The 22,454-nt window shown below is 37.9% G+C and overlaps 1 protein-coding gene across 2 annotated transcripts in view; it reads right to left on the minus strand.

Annotated features, from left to right (window-relative positions):
• Positions 1-2,857: 2,857 nt before the first annotated feature.
• itga3b (integrin, alpha 3b) overlaps positions 2,858-22,454 on the minus strand; it is a 165,121-nt gene continuing 145,524 nt past the window's right edge. Inside the window, exons 23-26 of one of the 2 annotated variants that reach the window (XM_072561671.1) lie at positions 21,801-21,899; positions 19,978-20,103; positions 14,995-15,136; positions 11,049-11,207 (exon numbers count right to left, since the gene is read on the minus strand). In XM_072561671.1, the coding sequence (XP_072417772.1) occupies positions 15,026-15,136; positions 19,978-20,103; positions 21,801-21,899 (336 nt within the window). In that variant the 3' untranslated portion in view covers positions 11,049-11,207; positions 14,995-15,025. Of the gene's footprint in view, positions 11,208-14,994; positions 15,137-19,977; positions 20,104-21,800; positions 21,900-22,454 lie in introns of both variants that reach the window. The other variant, XM_072561670.1, reaches the window with a different exon arrangement.

A 22,454-nucleotide genomic window follows, 5' to 3' on the forward strand; every position in this document is an offset into this window, starting at 1 on the left:
CTCAATTCACTGCCAGCAGCAAATCTCAATGCAACAGTGTCTTCTCTCTCATGATGCAAGAAAACATCCCATGAAACAAAAGCAGGCATCATTCAACCCAAATCTATCAGGAAGTTTTCCTTGCTAGTTTGATACCACCTTCAAGCCATAAATCTGAATGCAGGATTTTGCTGCAGTTAATAACCAAAGTACTATTTAATCTAGCATATTTTGTTTAATGGGTATGCAAGATTTGCTAATGCATTAAAAAATAGATTCCTGCCAGTTAGCGCTGCAAAGTTCAATCTATTATCCGCTGCAAGCTTATTTTCAAATTTCCATCCTACCATTGTGCCATCTTACCTCTTGCATAATTACGTGTACCTGTTTTGTTTTCTAATGTCAGCAGCAACATAGTTTCCAGCCAATTACTCAGAATGGATTGAAAGAGTGATTAAGGTGAATATGCAGTCTTTCATAAGTTTTAATAAAAATATTTTTATTCAGATATTCCAATAGCACAACTATTAAAAAGACATTCTTACCCATTTCAGTAATTTCAGAAACACTAATGACGAATTTTATACAGCATTTTCATACAATTTAATTCAAAGACTACAACTATGAATTAAAATCCCCACATCCATACAATAGAGTGCCAAATATTTACAGATCACACGTACAGTACAAAAATCTTTGTCCTTTGACATGATATTTATATCTTTGAACAGTAGTAAAGAATGTTAAATACAGTAGTAACTGACCAATGCAAACGCAGGACTCAAAACAGACTAAATTTCTCTCAACTATGTTAAAACTGCTTTACATGTATATTGCCAGCAGGAAATAATCTTCCTCAACCCTTGCACCCATGTTTGCAATAATATGAAATTTGCATTCTCAGATGATTCATTTTTGAGACTGTTTAAGTACTGCCAAATTTTAAATGGTTGGTTTTATGTCAAGGGAAAGAAAAAGTGTCCATTTTTGTTCCATCTAAGACTCTAAATGCAACTTGAGACAACACCATTATTATGAACCCTTTTGGTCTAAAAGATGTATGAAATACTCACAGATGCAATTCTCTTCCAATGACAACTGGAAAACTGAGAATTTTCATAATTTCTTGAAATTGCTGCTGGTTGATCAACATCAGTTCTTGATTACTAGATTGCATAATTGTGTGGGGAAAAAAAAATCTCTCCCATCCTTTCCAGCCTAGTTCACATTAACAATTTGTCTCCCATCCCCTTTACATAGCCAGTGCTACCTCTCTGATACCCCAGGTTCTTACAGCTTGTCTCCTTGTCATCCTCAATCTTGGCTCCTATTTGACATTGTTGCTGGAGGAGAATTGAACTATGCTGCATGTTCAGTCTGGGAATTGTGGCTCTTCAAATTATCAAAACAATTGGGAATTCCTGCCCATCTGGAAGAAACTAAGAATATTGGGAAGGAGGAAATTGTGGATGGAGCATATTATGTTGTATGCGAGAGTATACTTTTCACAGGTTCTCCAATTAAGACACGGCTGCATTGTTGTAAACAAGAGTATATAATATAATTTTAGTCTTCTATGCTATTGAGCTATCTTCAACTTCTTACTGAATTCCCTACCACACGTGCATGAGCATTGCACAAATACCTTCTCAGCTTTACTGCTGCTACATCACTCATTCATGCCTTTGTTAGTTCCTGACTTGACTATCCCGCACATCTTGAACAGCTCCCCTACCCTCTGCAAACCTGAGGTCATCCAAATCTTCACTGCCTCTGTTATAACTTGTATCAAGTTTCCATTCAGCAGTCCCCCCCCATCTCCCTCATGCTCTTTGGCCTTCATTGATTCTGGTCTCGTTATGAAACTGTCATTCTTGATTGCACTTCTGTAGTGTCCTCTGCTTTTGCTTTAGTTGTCATCTCTTTCTGTAATAATTTCTTCCATGCCTACAATCCTCTGGAGATTCTGAACTCTTGAATATTCCTGATTTTAATTACCCTATCATTGGCAGTACCGTTACCTCTTCGGGTCCTGAGTTCAGGAATTTCCTCCATAGATGTCTCCAACTCGCTACATTTTCTTCTTTTAAGATAAAACTTTGTGACCAAGCTTTTTTAATTTTCTCTTACATACCTCAGTGGCAAACAACCTGAAATGCTTTATATCAAGAGTGCTATATAAATGCAAGTGAAAGAACAATTCATTGCTTTCCGGGTTAACACACTGCACTGTAGGATTAAGAGTGTAGAAAAAAATTATCCTGAACACAGTAGAACTCTGGTCCAATTTAATAATTTCTCTCTTGTGATCATCATACAACTTTTTCTTTGAGAAGGCAAGTAAACATATAAGATACAAATAATTATAGAATCGTGTGGTTCTGTTCGCCAAGCTGGGAATTTGTGTTGCAGACATTTCGTCCCCTGTCTAGGTGACATACTCAGTGCTTGGGAGCCTCCTGTGAAGCGCTTCTGTGATGTTTGCTCCGGCATTTATAGTGACTTGTACCTGTCGCTTCCCGTTGTCAGTTCCAGCTGTCCGCTGCAGTGGCCGGTATATTGGGTCCAGGTCGATGTGCTTATTGATTGAATCTGTGGATGAGTGCCATGCCTCTAGGAATTCCCTGGCTGTTCTCTGTTTGGCTTGTCCTATAGTTGTAGTGTCGTCCCAGTCGAATTCATGTTGTTCGACTGGGACAACACTACTATTACAGGACAAGCCAAACAGAGAACAGCCAGGGAATTCCTAGAGGCATGGCACTCATTCACAGATTCAATCAATAAGCACATCGACCTAGACCCAATATACCGGCCACTGCAGCGGACAGCTGGAACTGACAACCGGAAGCGACAGGTACAAGTCACTATAAATGCCGGAGCAAACATCACAGAAGCGCTTCACAGGAGGCTCCCAAGCACTGAGGATGTCACCTAGACAGGGGACGAAATGTCTGCAACACAAATTCCCAGCTCGGCGAACAGAACCACAACCATGAGCAACCAAGCTACAAATCTTCTCCCAAACTTTGAATTATAGAATTGCACAATGGATTTTGAAAAGACAGACTGAAGACAAAGAGTAAAACATTTCAAATTTCTAACACCTGCAGTAGCAATGGAAAATGGTTGAAATACTGACCAGGTCAAGCAGCACTTATGGAGAAAGAATCTCAGTTTATTCACAGATATTGCTGACTCTGAGTATTACCAAGTTAATGAGAGCTGAGCACTTCTCATCAGTTTGTATATTTAGCACACAGTTCACATGAAGGAACTGTTGTGCCTATTTCTGATTCACAAATAATTTTGAAGAGAATACCAAGCTGAATTTCACAATGTAGACAAGAAATTAAGTACAATTAATGAAATGGAAATGGATGATATTTAGAAAATTCCTGACTACACATGATGCTGCAAGCAGTAATGGAAAATACTCAAATGTAGACTATTGTGTGAAAACAAGTAGTGAATAGTCTAATCAATCAATCTGCAATATAACATGGAATTATAAAATTGTTATGGCACAGAATAAGGCCATTTGGCCCATTGTGTCTGCACTGACTCTCTGAATGAGCAATTCATCTAGTGCTTTACCCCACATTCCAGTCACAGCATGACTAATATTAAACAAAATAATTACATTTTGCTCATCTTTCCGAAAGGCACTCAATTCCTTGCTGGGACACAATTCCATTTGGCACTTTTTTTGGCATTTCTTCCAAATGCTTTTATTAATGTGCTATTACTCAATAGTAAGTGACACCAGATTATTTGACTGTCTCTGGATGAAAAGTGATCACAGCAAATCCTAAACCTAGTTTACCATGCATATGTGAAAACTTCTAACAGGAGTTATTGTTGTGATTGAGAACAGGAATCTGGGCACAAAAGATTTTGAAGAAAGGCTTGTTGAGACCTTACTGAGATTTGGTTTGGCCAAGCACTGGAAAGCCAAGCGACTTATACTAAGTCTTTCATATTTTGGTGCACAAAGTCTGCAATAAGTATCTTTTTTTTCAACCATCTAGTTCCCTTTCTTGTGGTTTTTGCATTGATATAGCAGCCAGAAGATTGCAAAGAAAATCACTAGGGAGTAATTTAACAGGGAAAATATTGTTTTCTAAAATAGAAACCCTAGATACTTATTCTTAGTTAACTTGTGATCAATATTGAATGTAGTTATAAAATTGTAGCAATCTTGCATAACAGTGAGTGCGGATTTCAACCTTATAGCCTAGATGGTAACCTTCCAAAGCAAATTGCCTCTCTACAATCTGCCCAGTTTTCATCCCAGCTTATTGGCCAGCTGACAAATTAGGAATATGTTTGCACATATGAAGAGGTATGTGGATGAGGCTGTATTCAGATTTCTAAGTAGAATGTTGTACATGCATTTGCACCAGTATTTGTTATCAAAATTTTTGAATTTTTCACCTGACATGTTTTTTGTTCAATTAATACTTTAATAAGCTAAAATTTCAACCTTAAATCATTAAAAAAAAAGAGTATGGGGTCCAGTGACAAGATATATTCACCAACACACTGTCTGTAGAACAATTTATGCATTCATTCATGTGACAACCATAGAAAGGAGAGTATTCCTATCTTTTATCTAGGCTGTAAAAAGAGCAAGGACACTTTTTTTAACATAAAAATCTGCATTTGGATAGCAACATTGTACAACTTCCTGAGGTATTTTAGGTACTTAAGTAGCAGAATAAAAAGCTAATTATGGGAAGGAAAATGGTTTAGGAGCAAAAGGTTGGAACTAGATTAAATAAATGTGTTTCTAAAATTACGTGATTGCTTGAAGTAGGAAAACAATAACTATTCTTGCTTTTTTAGAGCACAGATTTGAGGTAGTTGTGGAATGTAAAATAACCATCTTGACTGCAAAGGCTTTTTTTTATACATCGGGTTTAATTGGCGTCAGATCTATTATTTGGGCTAAATTTGACAAAAAACATATAAATTGGGAAACACAGTCATCCCTGCTCAACATGCAGCAAATACCTCTCAACACTAAATGTTTATGGTAGATTCACAAAAACCTGTACTTTGAGTAAGAATTTGTCTTGTAGCGAGGTGGGTAAGAAGTAGAGCCATTATTTGTGTTTTGTAAAACTCCCTCATGGGAGTGTAGGTGAATTAAGACATAATTCTATAACCGTATGCTCAACAGTTCATTTTTAAAAATAAAGTCAATTGAATTTACAAGCAATAAAATCTAATGAGATTTGGTTGCTTTTCCAAATTGAACTGTTGTTCTTGTAGGTGTTTGATGCTAGTTATGAAAGAAGTGCAGATCCTGAGCTTACTTGTTCATCCCCAACAACATATTTGCTTAGTGCTTTCAGTGAGCATTAGGGGTCTTTTATAACTTCAGAGAAAAGGTTAACATAAAAAAGAACAGATTTATGATCTCGCATTTGAAATAGAAAATTCTGTGCTTCTACCCAGAAGATTTGAATCCTCAATGAATTTGTGAATCCTTTACAATTTTTGTGCAAGGTTAAAAAACAGTTTCTAGTTCCTGAATATTTCTTAAAAATCTGAATTAATGCTTAAGAAATAAACATCCAAGTTCTAAAAGTTACAGCTGAACAGAAATTGGAGTAGAAAATATTTTTCTGTACAGCTGGATTCTTTATTCTCAGCTTCAATTACCTCAACTGTTAAGTTTTACAAAATAAACTCAAGTTCAGTGCCAAATTTGTTCACCAATCCATTATCTCTGATATTATTTCCATAATGAAGAGTGTTTGAAAGCTAAGTTTCAAGGCTTTCGGCTGATACAGAATTTGATGTATATTTTCATTAAAAGATGGAATGATTTTGAACTTGCTGCTGCTGGTTACTTTATTTCATTTCTTACCTGAATTGAAAAGTATCCTACCATCTGTTTACCTTATTAATGGCTGTACACAGTTTAGAAATATTTTCAGCTTTAAGTTTGCCAAATAAATCTTCTAGTATTTAGCTTTTATTTTGGAAATATATTAAGTAATTTCAAGATAGAGTAAATTTAGCAACTTGAAAAGGGAGGTCAATATTTAGCTGGAAATCAGTCCTTTGCTGTTTAGATTATATACATATGATCAATTAAAAATGATAATCCCATTTTAAATTTCTATCACTGGTTAAGAAGCCATTGACAATCAGCAATAAATGGAACAAACAGGATAAGTCTGATCAAAGTATGAGTTTCCATTTTATAATTCCTTTTGCAAAATGAGGACATGCCAACATGCTTCAGGGTCAACTAGTTTTGAAGTTAATCATTATTGCAGTTGTAAAAAAGATTTATAACAACTTTGCACAAAGCAAAGTCTGATAATAAACAGCAATGAAATTCATGACCAGACCATCTATTTTAGTGATTAACAGCTAATTGTTGGCCAGGACACCGAAATGTTCTGGCCCTCTTTGAATAATGAATCTTTTAGATTCACCTGACAAGAGCAGATGGGGTCTTGGATTAGTGTCCCATGGAAACAGCACTTCCAATAAAGCAACATTGTACAGGATTAAAACATCAGCGAGATTATATGTTCAACATCTTGACTTAACTACAAGTATAGTAACACTGTGAGAAGTCATATATAATAACCAACCTGAAGAACAAGTGTATTATCTTTAATTATCGACCACACGCTCTTCCCTAATCTTTGGTTTTATGAACTGTCACATCAATACTTCAGAGGTTATGCCACTGTCAACCACACCTCCAATTACTGATATAGATATGTGTGAAAAATCAACAAATACTGCACCCAATTTCATTCTTCCAAATGAACAAATATGAGAGATTTGAAAATGCATTAATGCAGAAAAATTGCTATACAAAGTTTACAGTTAACATTTGTCATTTATATTTGGCATTGTACTAAAGTTAGCCTGATTCATTTCTTGAGAATTGTATAGATCATTTAAAACAAACCTAAGTAACTGTGAATATATCTACAAATATGTTATAACAATGAAAAACTTGAAACTGGTTCTTATGCTAAATGTTGAAAAATTGGTAGAAACGTCTTAAATCTGCATGGCCTACTACTATATACAGTAAAGCACAGCCAAACTGTATGTCTATTCTATTTACTTCCTCTTCCTCATAATGTTATAGATTTTTGTTAATGTCTATCAGTCTCAGTCTTGGTAATTTCAATTGACTTAACATTCTCAGCCTTTTAGGAAAAGGAAGTCCAGATTTCCATATAATGAAACAACAGAAGAGAAGCAAGATTTCACTAGGTTCATTCCACCCCAAATTTGATGGAACAGAATCTCAGCCTGCCTCTGAAATCCTGATGCATAGTATGGTGACTTGATGACCTCGCTAGCTTGAGCTGGCAACATGCATCCACACAGACACATTGCACCATTTTGAAAATATATTTTCTTCAATGTTGTTTAGTGGAGCAAGGGAAATAAAGTGGGATCCGAAGGAATGCACTCACTTCTGTGCAGACACATCAAGCCTTGCGGGCAATCCTTTTGGGGGATCAGTCACCTTCCCCTCAGAGATTTGGCACTTGCATTCCATCAAGTTCAACAAAAGGTACAAAGTGCCAACCTCTAAGGGTGATCAGTCATCTGATCTCCTTTGGCCCTTGACCACTGGAAAAAGTATGAAACAGAAAACAATGAAATGGGAGACACAGGTGGAATCCTGATGGAGTCAAGTTCTATTCATCCTTGTGAATTGATATATTCGCGTCTCTACATAGTTGATTACTCTCACACAAACACTTGATGGAAAACAGAAAATCTGCCTCCTTCAACAATAAATTAAATAGAAAATCAGGATGGCAGTCCCTTGAGCAATTTAAAATGAATATGAATTTGGATTGTACTTCCTCAAGTGTTGAGCTAAAGTTGCTAGATGCAAATTTGAAGGTGGAAAGGGTATGTAATTAAACAAGTTAGTGGTTTACCTCAGCCCCACTGCTTTCCAACTTCTTCCATTCTAGAATTCTGGGTGAAGAAGCCCACAGCTGACCTCCCTGACCTGCTAAACATTGAGACACTTCAGTGGCCAATTAATGGCTACTTACTAACATTGCTAATATGAATCCAGTGGCAGCTGAGACTGTTATCAACTTGCTACATCAGGGGGTAGGAGGGAAAGCTCTGGTTCAAAAGGTATTAAGTATATAACCGAAGGATTGGACATCAGGTGGAAGGATTCAGGAGGCACAGCCTGCTTTTAGTGCTGAAGGTCTTACACCTCTTTCTCCATGGGCTTCCCCTGCAAACCTCTGCATGACTTATATATGGTTTGGCTACTCTGTGATCCTGCAGAATGTAACTGGTCTTCTTTCTGCAGCAGCCACTATCCTGTCATGTAGTGGATGCGATGTCTCAACAACAGTAAATTATTTTTCCAAATAATATTGAATGTGAGTTTTTTTCAATTTTCTCAGATAACCAATATTAGAAGCTTTAACAGACTTAGAAATATCAAAATGATGAAATATCCTTAGGTGTTCAGAATTGCACCTGACAGTTCCAATCTTCACCAGCCTCCCAACAAATACTTAACCAGAATTCCAAAGAATAATGTATTTCAATAACAATGATCACAGAATCCCAACAATACAAAGTTGCTTTATGCAGCTATTAGGATTAATACTAAATGAAAGCAGTTAAAACATTTCCATTCAGAAAAATATAAAGACAGTAGAAATTTTCAAATTTAACAAATGAATCTATCTTTACTCTATAAATGAATTCAGGTTTGTGTATTTCCATAAATGCAGGTGTTTATACCAAGTTTCCAGCAGTTACAATATTGTCATAAAATTATTCAACGTGGAAGGATAGCATGTAGCTCATCCTGGCTTTTTGAAAGAGATAGCCAATTAATTCTATTCTCTTGCTCAGACCCCATAAAACCTCACCTCATCATTTTTTTATTCAAGTATTTACTCACTTTCTTTTGAAAAGTGCTTTTGAGTCTGTTTCTACAATTTCAGTTAGTGCATTCCAGATCACAACAAAATGCAGTATTTCTTTTTTCTGTTCATGTCATTCTTTTACCAATGATTTTTAACTGGTGTCTTTTGCCCCACCTGCATGTAAAATTTCTTCTCATCTACTCCATCAAAATCTTTCACAATTTTGAACACCTTCCCCAAATCTGCTGTTAACCTTCTATGCTTTAAAGAGAAATATCCCAGAAATATCCTAGTCACTCAAGTAACTGATGTCCTTCATCTCTCAGATATTTCTAGTAAATCACCTCAGCCCCATCTCCAAGGCCTTGACATCCTTCCTCCAGTCTTTCTCCTTGCTTTGGCCACAAAATCTCAACTGAAGCTTAACCAGTGTTCTATATTTTCACCTTAAAATAGCATTTTTTGTTATAACTGCATCAGTCTGCAGATGGAAAACAAGCTACAGTCCGGTTTGGTTACAAATTACCGATAACTTTACAAAATACACAACTAAACACAAGAAAAACAAGCTATTTGTGATAGAGAACCAAAATGTTTGCACTTACTAGGGATTTTAATAATCTCAAGTATGCAAATATGCACAGTTTTCAAACTGTAATAACTGTTTCATTCTGTACTTTAAAAGAAATGCTTTCCTGATTGAACTAAATGGATTGACACTTATATGAAAATATAAGGGCCAGATTTTCCACATTTTTGTAAGTCTATACTATAAATGTTAAATAAACAATGTAGACTACCTCTTTCTCCAATCACATATTCTGTCACCCTCATTTGTGTGCATATACATTTATACAAGCACACATATAGATACAAGGTTATATTCATCAGTGGACAATGCCATCTAATATGAACAAAAACGTACATATCGTACTGGCATGGAATGCTTTCTTTCTTGCTGATAATTACTGGAAATGAAGACTACCATTCTGATCGTCCAAGTAAAAAAGAAAGGCTTTTTTGTTTAATCAGTATATACACAGTCGTGGCTTTTGTAATAAGCTTATCTTTAAATAATCAGAATCTTTGATAGCTAATTCTACTTGCTTTATAAACTAACTAAAGTGAGCGGATATCTGATTTGACACTTTCCTTCATCTTGTTTGCCTAGCAAAGTAGCAATCAGGATGACAAATGACAGATCTCCAATCTCTTCAAAATCAAACCTAAGCAATAGAACAAATTTTTGAATGTTTCCCAATGTATCTAGTCAACAATGAAAAAATAATGATATTTGGCACCCTTATTACTAACATATAAATTGTATTTTAAAGAAAACAGTACCATAAATCATTAGATATCAAAAGCTTGATATTTAACATATAGATTGATGAAAAAAGCTTTCTATTTCTCATTCTCCTTTAATAATTGTATATTGATATTACAGAACAAGACACATTTAGAAATTGCAATCTGCAATGGCTAGTCAGTAGACAGGGCACAGAGGGAAAGGTCACACACATGACCATTATACTTAAGATGTAAACAGTTATATTGCTAGTATAGCTTGGGTCAGGAAAAAGGATATGCAACAGCACAAACACAATATTCCCAGTTATCCAATATGTGTTGGCCTTGTTTGTCTTATGATTTGGATCATATTTGCATACACAACTATGTCTGGCAGCAACTCTTTTGAACATCCTTCAATTGATTTTCCATTAAACTACCTCCCTATCTTCCAAATTACATTTCAAATGGACCTTTTCTTCCCTTTATAACACAATAAATTAAATTTTAATCCTTTAAGTACAAAATTATCACTGAACAGTATATTTTATATTAAGCACTTTTATCCCCTTTCTTCCCCAGTATTTCAGTGCTTTGAACTCTTAACAGTCTCATCCACAAGGAAAGCTAAGTTCCTGCACTATTCTTAGCTCTAGGATCAACTTCAAATGGCATCAAGAGCTGTTCCTACTGTGCTTTATAAACTTTGTCTCATAAAAAATTTCTTGCATTTGACTGAAACACAAGTTATCATAAATAGAACTAAATTAATGTGAACAGAAATGTTGATACACTGGTCCAGTTCTTTGTAATCTTAATCGTAAAAATATGTGGTGTCATCAATATGGCCCCTTTAAATTCATGGAGAAGCAAATATTAGTAACTGCCTTTGTCTTTCCAGTTTGTTACCCACTGCTTCTTCTGCGTTTTCTTTTTTGTAAAGCCTTCTGTAATAAAATAGCGCTCTTCTTTGCGGATCTTCACAGCATGATACTTTGGCATGCTCCTGTAGTATCGTGTTCTCTTGAAGAAGCCACACTGCTCGAAAGAGAACAGGTCAGAAAAAAATATAATATCATGCATTTAACACTGCAATTAATTTGTGAAGAAGTGACTGACCAATACAACTGTTGTGGGCATGCGTCATCTGTGGGTAATTCTTAGGAGATCAGAGTGCATGAAAGAAAAGTGGGAAATAAATCAAGGGGATCCCAAAGATATTTTATCACTACATAAGAGTAATAAGATAACTAAGGAAACAGTACTCCCCACTAAAGACCAAAAAGAAAGCCAATGCATAGAGGTGGAAAATTTGGGTATGCTTCTGAACATTTTGCATCTGTCTTGACAAAAGTGGGGGGTGGTGATGTATAACTTTAGGTGAGGAGTGTGTGATATTTGGTATGATAAAATGGGGTCAGAGAAAGCTTGAAGGAAATAAGTGTCCTTGAAAGTGGAAGAGTCACTAGAGCCAGATGAAGTGCATCCCAGACTGTTAAAAGACACCAGCGAGGAAATAATACATGATCTGACTTTCCAATTCTCCTTGGATGTAGCAATTGTGTCGGGGGATTTGAAGACTGTTAGCATTATACTTTTGTTTAAAAATCGAATAAGGTATAGAACAAATAATTGAGTAAAGTAACCATTGCCCCATTCTGCCATTAGAAAGAGAGAGTTGACCAGAGGTGGTTTAACCTGAAGGTCACCATACCTCAAGCAAAGGGAGAAGTTGAGATAGAAGGACCTTCATGATACCGTCAGCTGGTGCTGGAATCAAAGCCATGATATTGGAACCAGCTTTCCAGCCAACTGGGCTAAATGACCCCATTAAATAATTACCGACACTCAGTCTAATCTCAGTCGTGGGCAAATAATTGGAGTTAATTCTGAGTGGGTGAGGTGAGAACTCTGAGACAGGCAGTCAGCATCACTGAAAGGAGTGTGTGACATGAGGACTACACAGCAGGCAGTCGCAGACAGAGTTAGGTTCATTGCAGCAGATTGAAAGTGGTTCTTATTGTACTACAAAGAAAGATGCTAGCTGTTTGGTGAGATTCTGGTAAGTGGTTACGGTAATTTTCATTCTTAAGTTTTAATATCCATACACAAATTGGTGGTAAAGTTAATAAAACATGTAAAAGATAACATAAGTAAGTAAATATAATTAAAAGTTAAATTGGGGTGGCACGGTGGCTCAGTGTTTAGTACTGCTGCCTCACAGCGTCAGGGACCCGGGTTCAATTCCAGCCTCGGGCGACTGTCTGTATGGAGTTTGCACCTTTCTCCCTGTGTCTGCGTGGGTTTCCTCCCACAGTCCAAAGATGTACAGGTTAGGTAAATTAGTCATGCTAAATTGCTCATGGAGTTAGGTGCATTAGTTAGGGGGAATGGGTCTGGGTAGGTTACTCTTCGGAGGGTCGGTGTGGACTAGTTGGGCTGAAGGACCTGTTTCCACACTGTAGGGAATCTAATCTAATCTGAATAATTAAAGCTCATTAAGGATATAATTTAGGTGATGTGTCAAAGCTGCAGCATATGGGAACTCCTTGGTAGCGTTATGATCCAGGGCAAATACATTTGCAATAATTGTTTGAAGTTCAAGTAGCTTGAGCTCAGAGTTTATGAACTGGAGGCTGAACTACGGACACTGCAACACATCAGGGAGGGGAGAAGGAAATAACACTCCATTTGGGATAGGATCTTCCTTCTCGGTCAGTAGTCAGGAACAGGAAGGTATAACTGGCAGTGAGGGAGGTAAGGGGACACAGACTGGAAGGAGTGTCAATCTCTGTCATTGTTAAACAGGTTTGGAGTTCTTTGAATGAGAGCAGAATCTATAGGTTGAATGCGAACACTGAACATGGCATATTGGCACAGGAAGCAATTCAAGCAAGGGGAGCAACGTGGAATATAGTGGTGACAGTATGGTGAGGGAGGTTGATACTGTTCTCTGCAGTGAAGAACAAGATCCCAGATGGCTATGTTGTCTGCTAGGTGCGAGGAATCAGTATATCAGCTCAACGCTGGAAAGGACTGTAGTAGGTTGGGGAGGATCCAATGGTTGTGCTCCATGTCAGCACCAATGATAAGGGGAGAAATAGCTATATATGGAATATAGCTTCCATATATTCCTAGATGTACGGAATGAGAATATGTAGGAGAATATTCTACATATATTCTACCTCCAGATATGTAGAATATGTGGAAGTAGGTGCTAAATTAAACCTGGAACTTCAGAAGTTATAATTTCTGAATTGTTATCTGAGCTGTGTGGAAATTTGTACTGGGTGCATAAAATCAGAGAAGTGAATACATAGTTCAAACATTAGCATGGAAATGTGGATTCTGGTCTGTGGACCACTGGTGCTCGTAATAGACTATATAACTGGAATGATCAGTATCTGAACCATGTTGGAGCCAGTGTTCAGTGCAAATCACATATTTATTATCATTAAATTGGATTAAATATGTTGCAATATAAACAGTATGGTGGTATTAGATAGGTCCCATGTGATATAGAAAGTTTTAGATTAAAAGTGCCCCTTGTGTGATAAAGGCCAAATCAGCTGAGGGTGGTCATTTACTTCTCCACTTTTACACACAGGAAAGAAAAGAGATGAAGAAATGTCAAAGATCAGTAACGATGAGCATTCACCAATCAAAGTTTTCTAATAAAATCATTACAATTCAATGCAATAATCATATAATATATTTAGTCTATAAAATGCTATATCAGTAGGAGGATAAAAACAGTTAGTAAATTAGAGAAGAAACCAGATAAATCTGGAATTTGTTAGAAAGAAAAACAGCAGAAGATTAACCCACACCACATAGAGAAAAGGGAAGGAAAATCAGAGTTGCTTATGAAACAGATTAAAGTAGTCCTTTCTGCTAAAGTTCTTTTTGGACATGGGAAAAAGTGTCACAACATTTTATAAATAGTTGATTTAGCATTTTGGTATTATAAAATTTTGACTTCACAAAAATACAAACAGAGTAAAGGTGTTAAAGAAGAGAACTAAGCAATCACAATCTTAAAAGTGAACATCACTATCACAATTCATATACAAATTGTTACAATTTCCATGAACATAACCACTTCGTTCACGAAGAAAAGAATTTAAGTGGTGTAGTTAGAAATTACTGTTGGGGATAAGGACAAATGCTTTTCTGGCTGATGCTGAACTAGCTAATCAGAGTACATCAGGAAGGACTGTATAACTGCCCTCAGATTTCCCATTCACTATTGCTATTGGAATCACTGCTGTTGAAAATGTAAGTGTAAATATTCAGTGAGGTCAGAATTAAGCTCACTCAAGTCCTCTGCTATTCCTTGGCTTTCTGACATTTAGGAATGAACTTTTCTCCAAATTCCTGGATGAAATTAAACAGGAGAGTAGTGACAAAAGGAGCGAAGTTGGACAGCAAAACCAATTATGGAAATTGTTTAGTTATGATAAGATGTACTTTAGATGAACCAGCTGTTCTTTTGCTGCCAGTTAATTTTTGTAAATCCAATTTATTGAACAATTCACAAAAGGCCTGTGAGGGCAACTCATTCCTCAAGATAAAGCTGTTCTTTCAGCAGTGAGGTGGAGGAGAGTGGGGAAAGGCAAATCCCATGACAATGTCGGTCAGTAAAAGTTAACGTATAACTTGAACAACCTGAATCTTGAGAAGAATTTATATGAAAGATTATTCTTGGAGTGATTAATATTTAAAGAAAGGGAAAACGGACATCTAGCTTATTATATTTTTTCCAAGAATAAATCCCCAAGCACCTCCATACCACACCCTATTCAGTCACTGCACCCTGTATTACCAAAAAGTGCAGGAAGCGAAGTTGGCCAGCATTAGTCACAATCAGTAAGCCGCCTAGTTTCTGAAGGCTGAATCTTGATTTCAGCCTTTTGCTTTTTGGCTTCATACATCGCTCGTGTGTTCGCCCTCCTGAAGAAACCACACTATAAAGAAGGAAGTTATTAAATTAAATTGATCAACAAACTGAAATTGACTTTACAAAAAAATGGATCCAATACTTTCTTTTCACAAGAAAACTACAGATGAGTCTATCTGGAAGCCTGTTCCACATGTTGCTTACTACTTGAATGAAGGGGAAAGTGAGAACTGCAGATGCTGGAAAAGTGTGGTGCTGAAAAGTACAGCAGGTCAGGCAGCATCCAAGGAGCAGGAGAATCAACGATTTGGGCATAAGCCCTTCATCAGGATTGAGGCTTGTGGGCTGGGGGGGCTGAGAGATAAATGGGAGGGGGTGGTGATTGGGGAAACTGGTGAAATCCACATGAATTCCTTGTGGTTGCAGGGTTCCAAGGTGGGAAATGAGGTGTTTTTCCTTCAGGCATCAGGTGGTTAGGGTTTGGCGATCGAGGAGGCCCAGGACCTGCATATCCTTGGTGGAGTGGGAGGGGGAGTTGAAGTGTTCAGCCACGGGGTGGTGGGGTTGGTTGGTGCAGATGTCCCAGAGACGTTCTCTGAAATGATCCGCATGTTGGCGTCCTGTCTCCCCGATGTAGAGGAGACCACATCAGGTGCAACGGATACAGGAGATGACATTTGTGGTGGTACAGGTAAATTTCAGTTGGATGTGGAAGGATCCTTTGGGGTGAGGGGGGAGGTGTGGTCACAGGTTTTGCACTTCCTGCAGTGGCAGGGGAAGGTGCTGGGAGTGAGGTGAGGGCTGATGGGTGGCGTGGATCTGACAAGGGAGTCGCGGAGGGAATGAGCTCTCTGGAACACTGCTAGGAATGGGGAGGGAAATATATCCATAATGTTGGGGTCTGTTTGTAGGTGGCAGAAGTGGCAGAGGATGATGCGATGTATACAGTGGTTGGTGGGGTGGAAGTTGAGGACCAGGGACGTTCTGTTCTTGTTGCATTTGGAGGGGTAGGTTTCAAAAGCGGAGGTGTGGAAAGTGGAGGAGATGTACTGGAGGGCATTGTCGACCACGTGGGAGGGGAAATTGCAGTCTTTGAAGAAGGAGGCCATTTGGGATTTTCTATGGTGGAATTGGTCATCCCGGGAACAAATTCAGCGAAGGCGGAGGAATTGGGAATAAGAGTTGGTATTTTTGCAGGAGACAGGGTGGGAGGAGATATAGTCCAGGTAGCTGTGAGAGTCGGTGGGTTTGTAGTAGATGTCTCTGGTGAGTTGGTCGCCGGAGATGGCAATGGAGAGGTCCAGGAAGGGGAGGGAGATGTCTGAAATAGTCCAGGTGAATTTGAGGTCTGGGTGAAAGACGTTGGTGTAGTTGATGAACTGCTCAACCTCCTCGTGGGAGCACGAGGTAGCGCCGATTCAGACATCGATGTAACAGAGGAAAAGATGTGGTCTCCTCTACAGGACACCAACTTACGGACTGTTACAGAGAATATCTCTGGGATACTTGCACCAACCAACCCCACCTTCCCGTGGCTGAACACTTCAATTCCTCCTCCCACTCCACCAAGGACATGCAGGTCCTGGGTTCCTCTATCGCCAAACCCTAACCACCTGAAGCCTGGAGGAACAACTCATCTTTTGCCTTGGAACTCTGCAACCACACAAGATTAATGTGGATTTCACCAGCTCCACCCAACTCCCCTCCTTATCCCAGTCCTAAGCGTCCAACTCGGCACCGCCCTCTTGACCTTTCCATCATCTTTCCCATCTATCCACTCCACCCTCCTCTCTGATCTATCACTTCTCCCCCACCTTCATCTACCTAGTGAATTCCAAGCTACCTTCCCCTGAGTCCCAACCCCCTCTCAGCACCCTAGCTCACAATCCTCATTCCTGATGAAGGGCTATGCCTGAAACGTCGATTCTCCTGCTCCTCAGATGCTGCCTGGCCTGCTGTGCTTTTTCAGCACCATGCTCTCGACTGCTGTGAAGCAGTATTTCATTATATCAGTCCTCAAGTTATTGTTACCAGTTTGATCATGTGTTCTTCTGTCGTTCTTTGAAAACTTGATTAGAAATAGTATTACAGAGAACAATTTCATTTAACTGTTGAGGTCATCTTTCAAAGCTTCGTCTTTGGCAAAAAAAAAACTAATATTTCGCCGACATTCTTTCATAATTTAAGATCAAATTAGCAGCTTTTTTACACTGCCTGTAATGCTTGAATGATTATTTTGCTTCTTATGATCAGAACAATGTGCAGTATTCAAGCTGTATCACTATCAAACATTCTGACTTGTACTTTACAGTTTTGTCTGTAGTTCAACATCCAATTGACTGCAACTCTGAGTAAGATGGACATGCTAAATGTTGAGCTTAGTCAGACTCCTAAGCCTCTTCAAGTGTCACCCCAAGCTATTTTAATCACATTCAAGTTTGTTTTCTACATCCCTTCCTATGCCATAATTAACATTTCACATTTTGCTGTTATCTTTGCATAAACTGTTTGCAGCTTTTTTTAGTTTAACAAATTCAAAGGATGATGATGAAATAATGTGGGGGGGGGGGGGGGGGGGGCGGGGGGGGGGGAGGTGTGGAATCATTTTGTAGTAGAATACACACTAGTCAATTAATAGGAAAGTCAGAGTGACAGAAAATAATGAAGTCTAAATCAGAGCTATGCTGTCTGCATATGAATGCATAGAGTACTGTTAATACGATTGGTTATAGTTACAGTCATAGATTATCACATGGGATTGTGATGATGCATTGATAAAACTGCCCTGGCTCAAGGAAGGCCTGATTGGGTGTCATATATTTCTGGGAGAAAGTGAAGACTATAGATGCTGGAGATCAGAGTCAAAAAGTGTCATGATGGAAAAGCACAGCAGATCAGGCAGTATCCGAGGAAAAGGAAAGTCGACGTTTCGGGCATAAGTCCTTCCTAATGAAGGGCTTATGGTTGAAACATTGACTGTCCTGCTCTTCGGATACTACCTGATCTACTGTGCTTTTCCAGTGCCACACTTTTCGATGACTGTTGAATATTTCTGGTTACAAGATATTCAGAAAAGACTAGTTTTGGTTAAAAAGAGTATTGTATTTTCAGAAAAAGCATATATTTGGAGGGTTCAAGGGCAAAATTAATTTGGCTAAGCCAAAGATGCAATTATATTGCTTAGTATAATCTATAAATACCCACTAAGTGAGAAAAATATAGAGTAACAAACCTATAAGGAAATTTCAAATAGCTGCAAACATCCTGCTATCAAATAAATTTGAATATGCCACTTTCCATGCTTAATTTGTAGGTCAAAACTAACTTAAATGAGCAGAAAGCAATATTAGAACTAGGTGCCCAGCAACAGGAAGTTGAAAATATGTCAATGTGGCAACTCTTCATAGATGACCAGTCGTACAGTAATCATTGAAAGATCAATAATTTCTTTGGTATACATTTATGCCATTTTGTCTCAGTTACGCAAATTTATCAATACAAAGTAATTTTATAAATACAAATCACCACCTAAACGTCATACTGAACAAATTGCCAAAAATATTGTGAAGCGTGAGATAAACCAAAGTCTTTAATTGCATCAAACAACTAATTGATCTTAATTCCACACTATGAATGAAAAATTTAAAACTGCTTGTCATCACTTGAAACACATAAAGTCAAATTATGATCATAGATTGGCTACAAATGATTTGCAGGACTCTAACACCTTCACAATAGCCTGTTATATTCCTTTTTCTTCATACTTTATTACATGGACTTATTTTATTCATACTGCATTCTCTTGACAAGTTTCTAGATGGATCTTTTTGATTAAAATAATGTTCTCATGAAACATTTGATCAAAGAAAGGCCAGATGTTCTGCAGCACCTAGTTGCACATGCAGCATTTAATTTGACCAAAGGAATTCTATACTTCATGACTGAATAGCCAAGTGCAAGGAGATACAACTAAATATTTGATAAGGTAATGACATTTGAACAAAATATCTGTTGAATTATAATATATTATACAATCTAAGCCATTGACCTGTTAAATACTTAATTACAAAAGAAAACCTTAATCTCTTTGAGGGCCTATTTTTCATGAAAATAAAACAAACAGCAAAATATTGTTGTCTGGTCATTGACATCAATACATTTCATATTAGCAGATTAAATTGATTGGGGTAACTGTGAAAGTTGTGCAAAGTAATTATACGGCAATCGTAAAAGTTTCCTTCCACTGGGGTAAAAATAATTTTCTATTTTCTAAACATAGATAATAGGAGAGATCTTTCATTTCACCTAGAAACTAATAATAATAATATTGTAGTTCATCTCATTTTAAACTTTAATCTAATTTCAAATGGATTTGGTAATAATGACAGAGGTCAGTTCTGAAAAACAACCCCGTGACACCAGATGACTAACAGGGCAAACAAAATGATAAGAGGATAATTCTAACTTCAAGTGATAGAGTAAAATGGGCAATATTGGACTCGTTGCATGTTATATTTCTCCGCATTTCCCTTTCGACTACATATTTTATATTATCATCGAAATGATTAATGCTTCAAGCATCAAAAGGACTCAAATTAGCATTTCCAAGCAGAGGCCAGAAGCATGTCTGGGTTCACAAGAGAGGAACTACACGCCAGTGTGGTCCAACTATAGAATTAGCTCCCTCAATTGCCATTTTGTAAATAATTGCTACCAAGAAACACTTGTACGCAAGAACAGGATTTGTCCAAATTGCATGTACACCAGTCACCTTCTGTGTTTGTGGCTTCTCTGATTTCTTGGCTTTGGCTATTTCTGTAGCCTAAATTTGAGCCCAGAGTTTACAAAATGTTCTGTCTATAAAAAGGGACTCTATGAAAATGAAGTTTTCTTTTTCTTAGAACATACCTTCCAGAGTAAAAGGATTATCAGACTCAATAATAAGATTCCTGCCAGCACTGCTACAGCAATAATCCACTCTGGTATCTCATAAGGTGGTTCATCGTCAACTTGGGATTCAATGTTGAGAAATGCCTGAATTAAATGAAAAGAAATGTCCAGTTTAGTTCAAGAGAACGTTTTGATAAAGAACTGATCCACACTCTGCCTGGTTTTGTATGACAAATGAAACAATCGTTGCACATTTGGTGAATTTTCCATTCTTTATCGAAACTTGGTGATACTTCACTTTGTACATTGACAGGTCCACAATTACCATATTGTATCATGGAAAACAATTTATGCAGTGTTCACCAGTACGAGGGACTGATATTCCCTCCTCAGGGATAAGAGAAAGTAGACCCTTCTCCTGTAAAACACTTCTGTCTGGATGCTGTAATGATGGCAAATTTTGACATGTTACCAATATTGTCAGCTCCTAACTAGAAGGAACTGGTTGCAATGAATAAAAGGGCAAAGGTGATTTTCACAGCCAGCGGGGCAGTCATCTTTGCCGTAGTGTGAAGTTTTCAGATTTTTGTGAAGGAGGTAACAGCTCCGTTGCTATCTCCTTAGGCAAAGGCTCCTGAAGCAATGCTCCTGCTGACCCAAACATAAGACTGGAGCTCTGCTAAGATTATTCCTTCTTCTGGCGTTTACTTCACTGTCCTTCATGTTCTGCTCAGACTGCAAAGCAAATATCAATCCAACTAATACCCCTCGTGTCTATGCAAGACAGTGTCCTTTCCTTTATCTCTGCGGTCAAACTATCAGCAACTCGACAAAATGCCTTCATTAACTTGAGCAAAAGTCAGCCAGTTGCAATATGCCAAGTGGCCCTTTAAATATCACTAGAAGAAGGCTCAACCTACCTCCTAGCAGTTGGTGTTTCAGGAATAAACAAGGAAGATGTTCCCTGAACAATTAGCCACTTGTAGTCATTGTGCATTGCATTTGCTTGGTGATGTCAGATGTCACAATCTCTTTTTGAATTCCTTCAGGTACACAATCAGAACATGTTATGCCTCACCCCAGTTACCTCACCTTCTACAGACAGCAGCCTCCTTCTCATTTTCAAAACATTCAGTGGTTCCTGATGATGGGGAACGGTCAGTAATGTGGAGTTGAGGCCGAGATGAGATCCGTTATGATCATTATTAAATGGCACAGCAGGCCCAAACAGCTGAATTGCTTACTGAGGCACCTCCTTCTTAAGGCAAAAGTGAGGACTGCAGATGCTGGAGATCAGAGTCAAGATTAGAGTGGTGCTGAAAAAGCACACTAGGTCAGGCAGCATCCGAGGAGCAGGAATTTCTGATGAAGGGCTGACTTGCTGTGCTTTTCCAGCACCACTCTAATCTTGACTTCCATCTCCTTAAGTTCACCCCTCCATATTCCTGTAATTTACTCCAAAATTTCCTCAAATTCTGGCCTTTTTCAGCCTTCAATACATCCACCACCACTTACATCACTCCATCATTTGCAGCTATGCTTTCACCTGCTTAGATCCGAATCTCTGGAATTCCGTTCTTAAACCTCTTCACCCTGCTCATTCTGGGTACTGTCATAATATCCCCTTATGTGACTCTGTTATCAAATTTTGTTTGGTAAGGCCCCAGTGTAGCACCCAGAGATGTTTTACCACACTAAGGATGCAAAAGAAATGCTAGTATTGGATGTAGTTTCTAAAACTAAACAATTTGCTTTAATTTCACCTATATTCACAACTATGAAGAATGAGAGCAAATAGTTTCAAATAACTATTGATTACAAGAAAATTTGAAAGAACTCACTATCACATCTGGTTGCTTCATTTTGATTGTGGTGACATTTGTCATCAAGTGCAAGGATGCCTCTATCATTACAGTAATCCGACCATAGTCCCTGTATTCCTAGAATAACAAAACAAGAAATATATGCGAGGATTTTAAGTGATTCAGTAAACTTTCAGAGAAACGCCAATGATTATGCAACATTATTATCAGACATATTAAAAAAAAATTAAAAATGCAACCACCAGTAGTTAAAGTGAAAACATTACTGGCATGGATATTCAGTTGAGTCATTTTTTCAGCATATAAGAGGTTCAGATTAAATTGCCTGTGTCTGAATGGTGATGCCTGAGACTCTGCCAATATTAGGCCTCATGCCTCATTATCTTGCAGCCAGTGAGATGATGAGCTTCTGCTACCAAAAACGAATGCAAGACTCGGCTGTGCTTGGCACTGCAATAGTACTAAGGCAATGGGGAATGGGAGTAAATCAATGGGTGTGACTGTAGTAATGGTGGCATGAAAGAAAATGTGTCAATCTGTTCCTTCAGTAAGGTTTTGAGATGTACACTCCTTATATTTTCAGTTGGGTGTAGCAGGGAATCCTGGATTTCTGAATCAGAGAAAACTAGTCTCAGAAGGGAGAACTCAAACAAGCATTACATCTCATGAAGG

Source organism: Chiloscyllium punctatum, chromosome 42 (assembly GCF_047496795.1).
Source record: "Chiloscyllium punctatum isolate Juve2018m chromosome 42, sChiPun1.3, whole genome shotgun sequence".
NCBI lineage: Eukaryota > Metazoa > Chordata > Chondrichthyes > Orectolobiformes > Hemiscylliidae > Chiloscyllium > Chiloscyllium punctatum.